This window comes from Trichosurus vulpecula, chromosome 1 (assembly GCF_011100635.1).
Source record: "Trichosurus vulpecula isolate mTriVul1 chromosome 1, mTriVul1.pri, whole genome shotgun sequence".
NCBI lineage: Eukaryota > Metazoa > Chordata > Mammalia > Diprotodontia > Phalangeridae > Trichosurus > Trichosurus vulpecula.
The window spans coordinates 24848106-24864768 of NC_050573.1; the positions used below are offsets into that span (position 1 = coordinate 24848106).

Here is a 16663-nt window from a genome sequence, read left to right on the forward strand (position 1 = left end):
CTGTCCTCTAAGGTCTAGACACCTAACTATGGTGGGAAGACACGCATACATTTGTTCAGTTGTTTTGGTAATTTCTGACTCTTCGTGACCCTGTTTGGAGTTTTCTTGGCAAAGATACTGGAGTGGTTTGCCATTATGTTCTCCGTCTCACTTTACAGATGAGGAAACTGAGGCAAATAGGGTTAAATGAATTGCCCACCGCTAATAAGTGTCTGGGGTTGGATTTGAACTCAGGTTTTCCTGACTCTAGGCCAGACACTCCATCCACTGTGCCACCATGTGTGCACAGGGAATGACTATAAGATAATACTAGAAGCTGGAGGTTTTAGTGAGCTTGGGAGCATTCACATCCAGGGACACTGTCCAAATCATGAAGGTCGTGGTTTTCAACATTTCACCCACATTTATGGACAGAGTGACTCTTGGAAGAATTCATCAGATGGAAAGAAGACTGACTCTGGGGTCAGAGGTCCTGAGTTCAAATCCCCCTGTAGTACTTATTAACTTGTGTGACTTAGGGGCAAGTCACTTGAACTCCCTGGTCCCAACTTCCTCTTCTGTAAAATGAGTTGATTGGGCAAGGGGGCCTCTAGACTTCCTTTCACCTCTGAACCTCTGATCTATGACCCTAAGTCACTTTTATCTCTCTGGGCCTCAGTTTCCTCAACTTTAAAAATGAAGGGCTTGGCCTTAATGGCATCTGACATCCCTTCAAATACTAGACCTATGATCCTTAAGAACTCCCCCTCTCTGCCCTCAGTTTGCTCACCTGTAAAATGGGAGGGTTGGGCTCCATGGCCCTTGAGCTCTCTTCCAATCCTACTGGAAGCCTGTCAATAACTGACTCTATCCAGGAACACCAGAATGGGTGAGAGCAGAATTCATCCCAAAATAAAGAATCCCAGAGTCTCAGAGATGGATTCAGTCAATCAGTCCGTCGATAAGACATTTTAAAAGTACATACTATGTGCCAGCAGGCACGATGCTGAGGATACAGAGACAGGTAAAAGAGTCTCTGTACTCCAAGCAGAGTTCACAGTCTAAAAGCAGAGACAAGTTGTGTAGAGACAAGCTGTAGATAGGGGACCTCAGTGGCTCCCTAGTCCAACCTGGATCTGAACACCCCAACAGAGGGGTCATCCAGCTTCTTCTTAAAGACCTCCAGTGAGGGCGTAGCCACCATTTCTCAAGTTGGCCCATAATACGTTTGGACATCTCTCCGTGTTAGGAAGCTCTTCCTGGGGCAGAGCCAACGGATGCCACCCGATAACTTACCCAGACCTCAGATTGAACCCTCCAAGGGACCTCAGAGGCCACTGAGCCCAATCCCCTCATTTTACAAATGAGGAAACTGAGGCCCATGGAAATGGCTTGCCCAGGGCCACACAACCATTATGTGTTTGGGACAGAGACTAGACCATAGTTTCCTTTGATACAGAGAAGTCCAGATGGCAACACAGTTGCGTAACTTATAGTCTTAGAACAGAGGTTCTGAACCTGGGATCTCCAGGTTATGACCCAAGGAGTCCCTGCAGAGATTTCAGGGCATCCATGAACATGAAAAAATGACATCTCCCCCCACCCACTAACTTCTAACTGAAATTCAGCATTTCCTTCATTTATTCGAAAACATGATTCTGAGAAGGGGACTCCCCTAGGCTTCACCCAACTGCCAAAGGGGTCCAGAACACAAAACAGTTAGGAATCCCTGATTTAAAAGAGCTGAGTTTTTAAAAAGTTAAGTGACTTGCCTAGGGTCACACAGTCAGCATATATCAAGAGGCAGGATGGGAACTCAGTTCTTCCCGATTTTAAGGCCGGCTGTCCATCCACTGTTCCACATTGCCTCTCACATGAAGACTTGGAGACATTTTTTTTACCTGAAGCTGAAAAAATATCCCCCACATTGATGCCTGGCTTTATAAATCACAGATTGCCTCAATGCTAGCCCCTTCCAATCTTGCTTTAACAGCCAGTCTCTGCTTTCTGTCACCATTTCCATATGGCGTGGGAGAGCAGCCCATTCACTTTTCTTGGGTTCCTACTTAGAAGGCAGCAAACCAGACAGGACTGAAATGGGTCTGGGGGACTCACATGTGTGCCTGGGATAGCGAGGGCGAGACCAGACAGTTGTGCACCGGGTTGAAAGGCCTCAGGATAACGTCGGGCATCCCCTCCATCCTTCTCACTCCATCATACAAGCTGTGGGGGGAAAGGTAGAAACGTTAAACTGAATGAAATTCCACCAGGCTTATTTCTTGTATCACCTGGTCCGGTGTGCCTCACTAAAGCGCTTCTGTTCATCTGAGGGGGACTAAAGAGATAGGCAGAGGGGCAGCTAGGTGGTGCAGTGGGTAGAGCACTGGCCCTGGAGTCGGGAGGACCTGAGTTCAAATCCAGCCTCAGACACTTACTAGCTGTATGATGACCCCTGGGCAAGTCAATTAACCCAGCTTGCCTTGCCAAACACACACACACACACACACACACACACACACACACACACACACACACAGAAAAGGGTCAGAGGTGTTTCCTAGGGCACGTGTCAAAGGAGCATCTTCTGTAGGCGGAGATTATTTATGACTATGACTGTTAGAAGGGACCTCAGAGGAGGCTATCTAATCTTACCCTCTCATTTTACAGAGAGGGGAAACTGAGTCCCAACTACAGTGCCTTCCCTCTGTTAATTATTCCCTATTTATCCTATACGCGGCTTGCTTTGTCTGTATTTGTTTGCATGTTGTCTCCCCATTAGATTGTAAGCTCCATGCGGGCAGGGACTGTCTTTTGCCTCTTTTTGTATCCCCAGGGCTTAGCACAGCGCCTGGCACACAGTAGGTGCTTAATAAATGCTTATTGAATTGAATTGAACTGCAACTGGAAGGTGGAAGTGACTTTTTCCTGGGTCACAGAGATAGAGGAATCAGGATTCAAGGCCTAGTCATAGATTTAGAGGTGGAAGGGACCTCAGAATCCATCTAATTCAGTACTACTCCACTTATTTTAAAGGTGAGGAAGTTGAAACCTAGAAAGCAGAATTCTCAGGCAGGAAGAAGCATATCAGGATTTGAACCCAGGTCCTGAGACTTCACATACATAAATTTGTCTCTCTCCCCAGGTTCTAAGTGGCTGTATCATAGTTCAGTTAGTAATAATAGTAATATTAATAATAACTAGCATTAACACAGTGCCTACTATGTGCCAGGCGCTGTGATAAACGCCCTACAAATAATCTCATTTGAACTAATTAGAGTTAGTGACCATAGAGGGAAGTGCACTTTGCCATCCTGCTCAGTCTGGAATTACAAGGCTCAGGAACTACTTTGACTAAAGAGTCCAGGAGTATTTTTCCTTTACTTCCCTCCTGGTGGACCTCGGAAGCCCCTTTCCTTAGTTACTTGAGGACTTTTCCAGGGAATAAGTGAAGCCTCAGTCTAAAGCCTTCCCAGGTCATGGGACTGTAGGCCCTAGGGCTGGAAGGGACCTCAGAAGCCATCCAACTTCAGAGTCATTTAGTGGCTTGCCCAGGATCATCACACCATCTATAACTGATGGGGCAAGATTCTCTAACTTCAATTGTACAGGAGCCCCCTTAGAACACTGCAGGCTAATGAGGAGTTTTCCGAGTGCATTGGAAAACCCTCAATGTCTCCTCTTTCCTTTCTTCTCATCCCGCCTCTCGTCTTCCTTGGCATCTCCTCTTTCCTTAACTCCCTTTTCTTTCCTCTTCTTGTCTGTTGTCATTTCTTCACCTTGCTCCTTTTCTCCTCTTTTCTCTTTCTCCATCCCTGCTTTTTAATCTCTATTTAACTTTGTTGTGTAAATTTTAATCTATTACTTATTTTTAACATTCATTTTTATTTTTGAGTTCTCTCTCTTCCTCCCATCCCTCCCCCACCCATTGTGAAGGCAAGACATGTGATATCAATTATACATGTGAAATCATGCAAAACATATTTCTACATTAGCCATGTTGCAAAAAAATCAAGAAAAATGAAGTGAAAAAATTTTGCTTCAATTTTCACCCGGACTCTATCAATACTCTTTAGGGAGGGGAATAGCATTTTTCAACATGAGTCCTTTGGAATTGTCTTGGATAATTGTATTGCTGAGAATAGCTAAGTTATTCATAGTTGATCTTAGAATCATATTGCGGTTACTGTGTACAATGTCCTGGTTCTGTTCTCTTCACTTCACATCAGTTCATATAAGTCTTCCCAGGTTTTTCTGAAACTATCCTATTTGTCACAATCATATACCACAGCCAATCCCCAAAAGGTAGGCATCCCTTCAATGGTCAATTCTTTGCCTCTACAAAAAGCCGCTATAAATATTTTTGTACAAATAGGTCATTTCCCCTTTTTTGGATGTCTTTGGGATACAAACCTAGAAATGGTATCATTGGACCAAAGGGTCCAACCACAGTTTTATAGTTTTTTGGGCATAGTTCCAAATTGCTCTCCAGAATGATTGGATCAGTTCACAACTCCACCAACAGTGCATTAGTTTTCCATTTTTTCCACATCTCTTCCAACATTTGTTATTTTCCATTTTAAAAGTCCTCATCAGCTCATTTGATGGGTGTGAGGTGGTACCTCAGAGTTGTTTTAATTTGCATTTCTCTAAACAATAGTGATTTAGAGCATTTTTATATGACTATAGACAGCTTTGTTTTCTTTATCTGAAAACTGCCTGTTCATGTCCTTTGACCATTTGTCAATTGCAGAATGACTCTTGTTCTTATAAATTTGGCTCTGTTCTCTATATATTTGAGAAATGAAACCCCCTCCTTCTATTATCTTTCCTCTTCTTTTTCCTCCTTTCCCCTTCATTCTTTCAGTACCTTCTTCTCCTCTCCCTTCCTCTCCTCATTCCTCTCCTCTCTACCTTCCTCTCACCTCTCCTACCAACCCCCAAAGTTAGTGTCAGAGACAGGATTTAAACCCAATTCTCTTTTGAATTCTTCCCCCTATGTCTTAATGCCCTTGTGCCTCCCTGCCTGGCTTCATAACTTTCCTTTTTAATGGTAAAATTTTTACTAATATCTTTTGTTTTTACATTATCTAAATTTCTCCAAGAATCCTTCTCCCTCTCCTTCCTAGACAGCCATCCCATATAACAAAGAAAAAAGTTTTCAATAAAAGAAAAAGAAGAGAAAAGAAAAATCAGAAAAACTACTCAATACATCAAAAAAATTTGAAAATATGTGCCTTATTCCACATCTGTGGACCTCTTCCTTATGCAAAGGTGTGGGATGGGGTGCTTCCCTCATCTCTCCTTTGGGGCCTGGTGTGCTCTGTGTGATTCTGCAATATTCACTTCAAATTATTTTATGGCTTTTTTCCCATTTATATTATTGTCATAATCTACATTTTAAAAAAATTTAGCTCTGTTTACTTCTCTCTGCCTCAGTTTATCTAGTCTTCCCATACTTCTTTGTAATCATTACATTAATCATGTCTTAGAGCAGAGAACATTCCATTATAGTGATATAATATAGTTTATTTAAGTGCTGCTATAGACACTTTATACATAGATGGGAACTTTCTTCTTATCAATGACCTCCTCGTGTTATATGCCTAATACTGGGATCTTTGGGTGCAAGGTTTTGGGCATTTTAGTCACTACATTTTCATAATTCTGAATTGCTTTCCATCGTTGCTCCACCAACAATGCACTAATGTGCCTCTTTTCCCACATCCCCTTCAGTATTGACTATTCCCATCTTTTGTCATTGATAATAACTTTCTTAGCTGACTCATAGTGATTTATGCTCCTAGGAAGAGTTATTTTTTTTGAACTTAGGAAAAGTTCCTCCCTGTTGATTTCACCCTTTTCTTCCCTTCCTGTTTTTTTCTCTTTTTTTCCCCCTTCCTCTCTCCCTCCTGCCTTTTTTCCTTCCTTCCTTCCTTCCTTCCTTCCTTCCTTCCTTCCTTCCTTCTTTCCTTCCTTTCTCTCTTAATTTTCTCTTTTCTTTCTCTCTCTCTTTCTTTCTCTCTTTCTTTCCTTCTTTCTTTCTTTCCTTCTTTCTTTCTCTCTTTCCTTCTTTCTTTCCTTCTTTCTTTCTTTCCTTCCTTCTTTCCTTCTTTCTTTCTTTCTCTCTTTCCATTCTTTTCTTCTTTTCTTTTCTTTCTTCCTTTCCCATGATTTCATTGGTGACAAGAACCAGAAAACTTCCTCTATTATCAAAGTATACTGAAACCAGCTTAGCATCCTGTAGTCTTAGAGAGCTGCCTGAGGCACTGAGAGGTTAAGTGAATTGCCCAGTGTTGCACAGCCTTATGGATCAGAGGTGAGAAAGCTGCTTCTGTGGACCTTAAAGATCTACAGAATCATTATTGCTTTCATCATCAAGGATTATCATATCCTCAATGCCCAGCATAAAACCCAAGAAAGGCTTATTGATGGTGTGATTATTTTCCCGAGAGGGGCACTCGATCTTTTGCTTCCCTTGGCAGACTGCTGATCTCCTATGGAGCATTAATATACAATTCACCCACTAGGGTGTGGCCAGAGAGACAGTGTAGTATCTAAGAGCGCTGGCTTTGGTGGCCCCAGCTCCCAGATTCTAGCCCTGGATCTGCTATTACCTGACTGTGTGTCCTTGGGTCAGGCACTTGCTTCTCTGGGTTTTAGTTTTCTCATCCGTCAAATGAAGGAGCTGGACTAGACAGTGTGTAAAGGCCCTTTCCACCCTGGCATCTTCTGATTCTAGGAATGGCCAACACCTGAACAGTCCTAGTGAGATCCAATATTTCCATAGCGCTTAATGGCTTTACCTATGTGATTTCATTGGAGTCTCAGACCAGTCCTGTAAGAGAGTGCCTATTGCTGTTATTTACCCATTTTATGAATGTGGAAACTGAGACCCAGAAAGGTGAAGTGATTTTCCTGGTGTTACAGAGGCTGTCAGAGGTGGTATCTGAACCTAGAATCAGCCTGATTTTGAGTCAAGCCCTCCATCTAATAATAATAATGTAACTATAATATATAGTATTTACATAATACTTCAAGATTTGCAAAGTTCTTTTTGAATGATTATCTTGTTTGATCCTCACAACAGACCTGGGAAATAGGTGCTATTCGATGATCCCCTTTTTACAGATGAGGAAACTGAGGTAGACAGTAGTAACTTGCCCACGGTCACACCGCTAGTAAATGTCTGCAGCTGGATTTGAACTCAGCTCTTCCTGACCCCACGTCTAGTGTTCTATCTACCTGCCACATTACTATAACAAAATGCTGATAGTCTTGGTTATTTACATATTTGTATAGAGTATAAAATTTGAATCCAGAGAAGGAAATAGTAAACCACTCTAACATCTCTGCCAAGAAAACCTCAAATGGGGTCACGAGGAGTTAGACACCGCTGAAAAATGACCACTGACAATAAAATCCGAAAAGCGCTTTACCTATATCGTATAGAAGATGCAGTGTGGCAAGGGGGAGGGAGAGAGGGCTGGCTCTGGGGCCAGATGGCCTCATTCTCCCTGCCTTGGTGACCCTAGGCAAATCGGTCTTGCTTTGCTCCCGTGTAAAACGAGAGGGTTGGTCCTGATAACCTCTGAGATTCTATCCATCTCTGATCTCATTTGAGCCTCACTATAAGGGGGTGAAGCACAAACACAGGCATTATTAGCCCTATTTAACAGACGAGGAAATTGAGGTTCAGAAAAAGGCCAAATGAGGTGCCCAGAGCAAGGCAAATAGGGTTAAAGGGGGTGCGGGAGGAGAATTGGACCCGGCTTCTCCTCACTCCTTGGGACCACAACACCAGAGTCGGATCAATATCACTCTAAGTGGAATTCACCAACGCTGAAATTTATGAAACTTTAAAGAAAGCCACAGGGCTGCAATCTGAACCACGGGCTTGAAAGTGCATGCGTGTTCTCCAGTCTGGGATTAAAGACCCCATCCAAACACACGCACTCTTACTCTCAAATCTATTAGGGAGCCGGGAGAGGATCTGCAATCCAGCACCTGCGCCCTCGCCTATTTATCTCAGCTTCTGCGAGGAGGGAGAGGCAGTTCACTTTCTCTTCCTTCAGAAAAAGAGCCGTCAGGAAGTTAATACCGTTAAGTAGCTGCATCCACTCTGGGGCTCTCCCGCAGGATGCTGGCTTAATTTTCAGGACCAGGGTAGTGACGGTGAACCCCTCCCCGGCAGGGGAGCCTCCTGGGATCCCTCCATCATCCAAGGGGAATCTACTCCCGGGGCATTTGGGCTAAAGAGGTCACGGTTGGTTCTGCACTGGTGACGCTTACTTGTCTCTCTCTTAACGATCACTCTGGGCTCCGTACCTGATGGTGGCTCCGTCTCTACAGCTTCACGCAGAGCGCAATGCACTTTGTCAATCTATATCTGATCCACAGACTGGATCTGTTTCCTGTCACCTTTTGCCTGGTGTTATGTTGCTCCCTTTGACTGACTTTGGGACTCTGTCCCAAAGATTCTGGCTGAGCCAGACCCAGAAGGTACCAAGGTGCCTGCGTGTATGTGTGTGAGAGATGGTAGAAAAAGCAGTTGGATGATATAACAGCAAGGGACAATTATATATCATTTTTAAGTTTGCAAAGAACTTAAGGATCAGAGCTGAGTCATCTGGTTCAACCCCTCCCTCATTTTACAGTGAAATAAGTGACTTGCCCAAGGTCACACAGATAGTGTCAGGGTTAAGATTTGAACTCAGACTCCAGAGTTGGTGCTCTTTCCAGACACTGTCTCATTAAAGCATCCCATCGGTATAGAGAAGAGGAATTACAGGTTCCCCCATTTCACATCATTGAGTAGGGAGTAGAATTGGTTAGGATACCACTGATGAGTTGATTTCCCACCCCAGATCAGATGATGAAATCACAGGTTTCAGTTCTTCTCCCACTTGTGATCTTGGGCAAGATACTGGGTCCCAGTGTCCTTATTCCTAAAATGAGAGGATTGGACTAGATGACCTGGCAAGTTTCCATCTGATTTTAAATCTCTAATCCTCTGGAATTGTAAGCTAGAGATAATGTGGTATAATGGAAAGACAGTAGCTTTGGGGGTCAATGGTTTCATCCTCGCTCCTGTATTCACTAAGTCACCTTCTACAATTCATTTAATTTCTCCATGTCTCAGTTTCCTCATTTGTAAAATGAGACTTCATGGCTTCTAAAGTCCTTTCCATCTCTGCATAAAGCATTCAGTGAACTTTAACACCTTTAGTGATGGGCCAAGACTACCATGGGTAGCTTTTAAGACAGATAGAATATAGAAAATTGAATGGCTGTTCTGACATTGGGGCAAACATCACAAAATGTGCCTATGGCAAATAGCACCAAAAGCTTCTTCGAATCATGTTTTAAAGACAAATTCAACTGAGGCAGGACAAGGGGACCTCAGGTTTAGAGACAGAAGGCCTGGATCAGGAAGAGACCCTGGGACAACAGCCCCATTGAAGATCCCAGGACTTCAGCAGGTTACTGCAGGGGGAGGGAGTTGAGCAGGCCCTATCTATGAGAGAGCTCACACCTGGGATGACACTATGGGGGAAGGGAAGGAAGCAAAGTTTTGCCAATTAGGGGCTAAATTCATTTCTTTCTACCTGTCTAAGGAGTCCTGGTGAAATTTCTGGTGGGGAACCTTTTTGTCCCATCCTTGTTCTGACTCTGACCCTAGTCAAGTAGTGTCTGCCTAATGATTTTAATTCTCAATGGTGTGGTTTGATTATTTTCCCAAGAGATACTGAAATAGTAGGGGCAGCTAGATAGTTCAGCGGATAGAGCACTGGGCCTGGAGTCAGGAAGACCTGAGTTCCAATTCAGCCTCAGATACTTACTAGCTGCGTGACCCTGGGCAAGTCACTTAACCCTTCTTTGCCTCAGTTCTTCATCTGTAAAATGGGGAAAGACATACAAACTACTCCAATATCTTTGCCAAGAAAACCCTATGGATGTGGTCCCTGGGGTCATGAAGCGTGGGTGCCCCAACAACAAAAACAAATCGAAAGAGCTCCTTTCGAGACCATTAGTACTAATGGTAGGTAGGGTCTACTTACTTCAGGCTAGCCTCACTGGGTTCAGCAGTTGGCAATTTTGGTGGCTGAAATTTGTTTCTCTCTTCTTCTTCTTTCTTTTTATCCATCAAGGCTTTCTTTCTCATTGCATTCTCTGCCTTCAAAATATCGAAATATCCTTGGCCCATCTTCACTGACCGCATCAAGTAGCTGTGTGTGGGGAAAAGGAGAAAGAGGATTGGAAAATGGAAGACGGGAATGGTGGAAGCTATGGAGAAGAGGCATCATCACAATGGAGGAGGAGAAGGAGCCCCAGACTTGGAGTCGAGCCTGGGTTGGAAGCCCAGCTCAGATACTAGTTGTATAGCCATGGGCCTCAGTTTCCCTATCTGTAAAATGGGGATAACAATCCTCCTACGCTATACTCAAAGCTCTCCTTAACCTAGATGTGTTAAGAGAACCCTAGGGCTCTGTCTTTGGACTGATCACCATTAGGACTTCTAGCCTTTCCATCTACCCTCCTGTGTGTGTTGCCTTCCCACAATTAGAGCGTTAGGTCCTTATGAGTAGGGACTATCTTGATTCTTCTACCCCAGTACTTGGCACGGTGGGTGTCTGAAACAGAGTTAAGTGCTTAAAAATGTTTTTTCATTCATTCACTGAGCATAGTGTTTTGCTATTCTGAGGATGCCAGGTATGGGTTTTCCATGGCTCTCTGTGAAGCGTGTGGTGGGAGGATTGGGTAGAAAGGGGTGTGGCTTGTCCTTGTCATCCTTCCCCTGTTTTGCTCCTTACACCCCACCTTGTCAGCCAGCATTCAGAGCTGGAAGAAGCCTTAGAGGCCCTCTGGTCCAGCCCCTTCCTTCTATAGATTGTAGGATGGCAGGAATCTATAGCTGGAAGGGATGTCAGAGGGCATCTAGTCTAATTCCCCTGCCCCTCCATTTTGCAGATGGAGAAATTGAGACTTAGAAAGGTTACAGGATTCTCCTGAGGTCACACAGTATCAAAGGCGGGATTTGAATCCTGGTCTTACCGATTCCAGGTCTAGCATGCCACCTATTTTGCTATACTGACTCTCTGTGAGTGGACTAAGACCCAGAGAGGCTAATTGGTGTGTTCCAGGTCACACAATAAGCATAAGAAAGTAGAATTCGAATCTGCATCCACTATTCCAAATCCATCCTGCCTTTCCCTGGGCCTGGCACTCCCCCACTCCCAGACGTTGGTCCTCTATCCCATTCTGGAAGGGTCTTGTTCATAGTTGGCTGTTTGAGTTGGAAATTGATCCAATGACAAACTAATTTCCACTGAGACACTGCAGTATTAACTAATAGTGGTTTAAGGTGCTATTCGTCAGAAAGGCATTTTTATTTTCAATAGGGATCCCCTAAAGACTTTGTTGTTGGGTAGTTTATCAATGATGTCTGACTCTGTGAACCCATTTGGGATTTTCCTGGCAAAGATAATGGAGTGCTTTGCCGTTTCCTTCTCCAACTCATTTTACAGATGAGGAAACTGAGGCAAACAGGGTGAAGTGACTTGCCTAGGGTCACATAGCTAGGAAGTTCCTGAGGCTGGATTTGAACTCAGGTCCTCCTGACTCTAGGGCCAGTGCTTTCTTAGATCACTTTCCATTTACTTTGCATTTACTTTGTATATATCTAGTTATTTACATGTTGTTTCCTCACTAGACTGTGACCTCCATAAAGGCAGGGATTGTTTTTGCCTTTCACTGTATTCCCAGTGCTTAGTGCAATGCTGGGTACATAGTAGGTGCTCAATAAATGCTTGCTTACTGACTTAATGGGGAAAGGATTTGAAGGACTAACATGGATACTAAACATGATCAACTTGAAAGTACCATACAACGGAAAAAGAATCAAATGTGTGTGCTGAACTTACAAGTCAAGGGTTCTGAGTTCAAATCCCAGCTTTGCTACTTATTCTGTGTGTGACCTAGAGCAAGCCACTTTAGCTGAGCCTCGGTACCCTCATGTGTAAAATTAAGGGGTTGGACTTGATGGTGCTATGATCTCTTTCGGATCCTAATTTCTGGTCTTGTGACCTCTTAGGATGTTTTCTCTCACACTGAACCTAAATCTCAAATTAAAGATTTGTTATGGTCAATAGGGGAGTACCTAGGTGATAAAGTGGATGGTGCACCAGGCCTGGAGTCAGAAAGACTCATTTTCCTGAGTTCAAAACCAGCCTCAGACACTAGTATTGAATAAGATATTTGTAAATCTTTTACCACAATGCCTGGCACACAGTTGGTGCCATATAAATGCCTATTTCTTTCCTTCCCCCTTATTAGCTGTATGACCCTGGGCAAGTCACTTCACCCTGTTGGCCTCAGTTTCCTCATCTGTAAAATGAGTTGGAGAAGGAAATGGCAAATCACTCCAGTATCTTTGCCAAGAAAATCCCAAATGGGGACAGGAAGAGTCAGACATGGCTGAATAAAAACAACATGTTTGTGATGCTTGATTTGGAACCCGGGCAGGTCTCTAAGCCTCAGTTTCTCCATCTGTTCCAACTCTTTCATTTTACAAAAGAGGAAACTAGGACAAAGTGACTCATGTCAAGATCACGCGGGGAGTGAGCCATAGGGAGTCAAATTCTGCTGGGACTCTATGTCAATTTATTCTGGCGCCCTTTATGAACACACGCACACACACACACAAACTCACACACTCTCACACATATACACACTCACACTAATACACAGCCATACATATACACACCCCCACACACTTACACATACACACAGGCACACATATACACACTCACACACACAAACACTCCCACACATACACACACACTCCCACACAGACACGCATACACAAACACACATTGACACACTTACACACACACACACACACTCATATACACGCATACATACACTCACACACAGTCACACTCATTTACACATACACACCCACTCATACACTCACACTTCGCTCCCTGTTTTGCCCTCTGGGGCCAAGCTGAACAAGTCTTGTCCATCTCTCCATGTAACAGTCCTTCGCATACACAAAGACAGTCATCATATTGTCCCCATAAGGCTGCTTGATTCCATGTCATATATCTCAGGTTGCTAAGAGGCCACTGTGGCAGTCAGTGGACACTTTGTAACCTGAGGAGCTGTCCCAGAGGGTGAAGAGCTGCCTTGGGAGGTGGTGTGCTCTGCCTCACCAGAGGTTTCCAGGAGAGCGTTGGCTGTCCCAGGTGTATGGTAGCAGGCATTCTTGCTCAGGCATGGTGTAGCATCTGAGGTCCTTTCAGTTCCGGGATTCTGTGACTCGGGGGTCTCTGATGCACTCAGAAATCCTGTTCTAGCTAAAAGGGCCTCTTGGTGGCAGCAGACCTCCCCTCCATCCTCTGCTCAGCCCAGTTTTTCCAGCTCAGCCAGCACATGGTTAGCAAAGCACTTGGATCCCTTTCCATTGTCTTCCCCCCACTCCAAAGCTCTCCCCCTGCTCAATAACAGTTTCTGCCACATCTTCAGCTCTCACATGGGTCATGGGGTCACCTGCTGCCTTGGGTTGATTGGCACAGTTTGGCAGGTAATCGCCTGGAGCTACCTGTTAGCTGCTAAATTCTATTTGCTGTCACTTCAGTATACTTTCAGTCGGAGGAAGGCTGTCAGTGAAGGCTGTCAGGACTAGGGAGACAAGGGGAAGGGCATTCCACTCTTGGGGGGAAGAGGAGGGAATGCTTACCTCTCTACAGATAATGACAGAAATGAGAGAGGGAGAGAAATAGCAGGGGAGGGGCAGGGACAGCTGCTGCCAAGCAGTCTCGTGGCCTCTGAGTAGCAGAGAAGTGGGAGTGGATTCCAATCAGATAGAAACATCTGTCCTCTAGACCATCTTCTTGTCCCCTGGTAGGTGGAGAATTAAGTCACCCAGAGCCCACCCAGATGAAGCAGCTGGTTTGGTTTCTTGAACTGTTCAATTCCAGGGAAATAGCATCATTCCCCCCTTTCCTCCCTTCCCCACATTTTAAAAAGAGATGGACTGAAGAATTAAAAATGACTGTCAACAGAGGGCATGGTGGGAATGAACAGGCTGAAACACACGATCCATGAAGAGGCAAAGGAGGGGAGCAAAAGAAATCCCCCTTCCCTTCCCTGAGAACGTAAGACAAGAAGAAAAGACTTGATAACGGACACTTAGCTTGACGAGGGATGACAGGTAGACAGCCAGCTAGTTTCATGATGTTGGGAGAGACGGAGGAGGCCTTCCTGCAGCACATTGGGTGGATCTCCCAAGATGCATTTATGGCGAGCAAGGAAAGAGCCACCTAGTTTGAGGATGCCTGGGTCAGTGATGGTCTGCTGTGTGGGCAGGGATACCAATAAACGGTCCTTTCATCATCTTGGGGATGGCAAACAGAGAGTGTTTCAATCACTACTTTCCTAGTGTCTAGCTGAAATAACCCAGTCTCTTGGTGACTTGCTGTTGAACTAGTGATGGGGGAAAAGGGGGGATGTCACAGTTTGGTGGCTCTGTGGCCGTGATGGTGGACCCCGGTGACACTGTGGCCCTCTCCTTCAGATACTCTGATGTTGGTCTGCTCAGAAGGGTATGAGTGCTTGGTCTTCTCTACAGCTAGGGTATTTGGGGGCTTTCCGAACACACCAGGCTGTTTGGAGAAAGTCTGGTTGCTTGGCTACTCTTCCAGGGGGTACTGCTAGGCTTTCCTGGTGCTGCCAGTGTAGATTTTAAGGGCCGAATGTTTTAAAAGAGGCAATATGGCATAGCATATAGGGTCCTGGGCTCAGAGTCAGTAGGGTTCTGGGTTCAAATCCAGCCTCAGACACAAGTCACTTTAGAACACTGCTGCCACACTCAAAGTTCATTTAAAAGAGAGCGTATAATGAGAGATGAATAAGCTTAAACCCATGGGTTGAACTATAATTTCTGTGCAGATGACTCCCAGATCTAGATATCCAGCCCCAGGCTCCTGATCTTGGGTCCTGGATCACTAATTGACTACTAGACACCTCAAACTCGATATGCCAGAGACATCGTAAACTCAAACGTGTCTTAAATTTGTTATCGTTCAGTCATTTTCAGTTGTGTCCCACTCTGCGTGACCCCATTTGGGGTTTTCTTGGCAAAGATAGTAGAGGGGTTCGTCATTTCCTTTTCCAGCTCATTTTACAGATGAGGAAACTGAGGCAAACAGGGTTAAGTGGCTTGCCCAGGGACACACAGCTAGTAAGTGTCTGAGGTCAGATTTGAACTCAGGAAGATGAGTCATGCAGCGCTCTGTGCACTATGGCGCCAACTAGCTGCCCTGTCTTAAACAGAAACATGTTTAAAACAGATTTTCTCATTAATAGTCATTCTCTTTCTCCCTTCCCAGGCCCCTGCTCCCTTCCAAACTTCCCTATTTCTATCAAAGGCATCGCCATCCTTCCAGCGTCTCAGAATGTAATCTCAGCAATATATTGCCCTCCTCTCTCTCCCATGCCCACGTATCTGGCTGGTTGTTAAATCTTAGTGTTTACGGCATACCATCTCCCACCTTCTCCCCCTTCTCTTCACTCCCATGGCTGTCACCTTAGCTCAAGCCCTCGGGGTCCCCAGCTCTTAGCCTGGCACATAGTAACTGCAGAAGTATCATCATCATGAAAAAATGACCAAATGCTCATTGGGAATAAAAATAGAAAGGGGCTCCCATCCTATCATCAAAGAATGAACCAACAAGCATTTATTAAGCACTTCCTGTATGCCAGGCACTGTGCAGATAGGCAGAGACAAAAATAAAACACTCTCTGCCCTCAAGGAGCTCACAACATTTTTTTTTCAGTGAACCAGCCTATCTCCTGTAAATGGACAGTGTAATAATAAATAGCAATTATAGGCATTTGTATAATATATATTGCTATGATAACAACGCACATTGAGAAAGCCCTTTACAAATATTCTCATTTGATCTCCACAATAACCGGGTGGTAGGTGTTATTATTATCCCATTATACAGATGAGAAAGCTGATTAAGTGGTTAAGTGATTTGCCCAGGGTCACGCAGCTATGACGTATCTGAGACTGGATTTGAACTCAGGTCTTCCTGACTCTGTCCACTGCATCACCTGGGCTCCTCTTACTGCCTTCCCAATAAATGCTTGTTTAATGGTTAGAGAGTGTTTGGATATGGGGTCAGAAATCAGAGAATCTCAGTGCTCCCAAGTTGGAAGAAGCTATCCATTCTGCTCCTACCTGAACCGGAATCCCTTCCGTGACACTGTCACCCAATCTTGGCTTGAAGACCTCCAAGGATGGGGAACTCACTACCTCCCCCGACATCCCATGACCATTATAGACAAGAAGCTCAATAGTGAAGAAGCTTTTCCCAACGACAAGCCTAAATTTACCTCTAACTTGCACACAGAAGCATGAATTCACAGAATCACAAGGGAACTCCAGATGATAGCTTCTGGACAGCAGTGTCCTCTATGACATGTCTGAGAAACGCTCAAGTGATGTCTGTTTGATGCCCTTCCCCCCATCTCCCGAGGCAGCCTATTCGGTGAGTGGGCCTGGTACAAGGCTTGACTTTGGCTCCTACTACTTATGTTATCTAACATTTCTCAGAATTTAAAATGTCATCATCGTCCTCATCCTCATCTTCATCCTCACCATCCTTGTTATTCA

At 44.6% G+C, this 16663-nt stretch overlaps 1 protein-coding gene across 1 annotated transcript in view; it reads right to left on the minus strand.

Annotated features, from left to right (window-relative positions):
- Nucleotides 1-16663, minus strand: part of CCDC60 (coiled-coil domain containing 60) — a 111809-nt gene that overhangs the window by 57092 nt on the left and 38054 nt on the right. The window contains exons 3-4 of the mRNA XM_036741718.1: nucleotides 10038-10205; nucleotides 2095-2202 (exon numbers count right to left, since the gene is read on the minus strand). Of these exons, the coding sequence (XP_036597613.1) occupies nucleotides 2095-2202; nucleotides 10038-10205 (276 nt within the window). The remainder of the gene's footprint in view (nucleotides 1-2094; nucleotides 2203-10037; nucleotides 10206-16663) is intronic.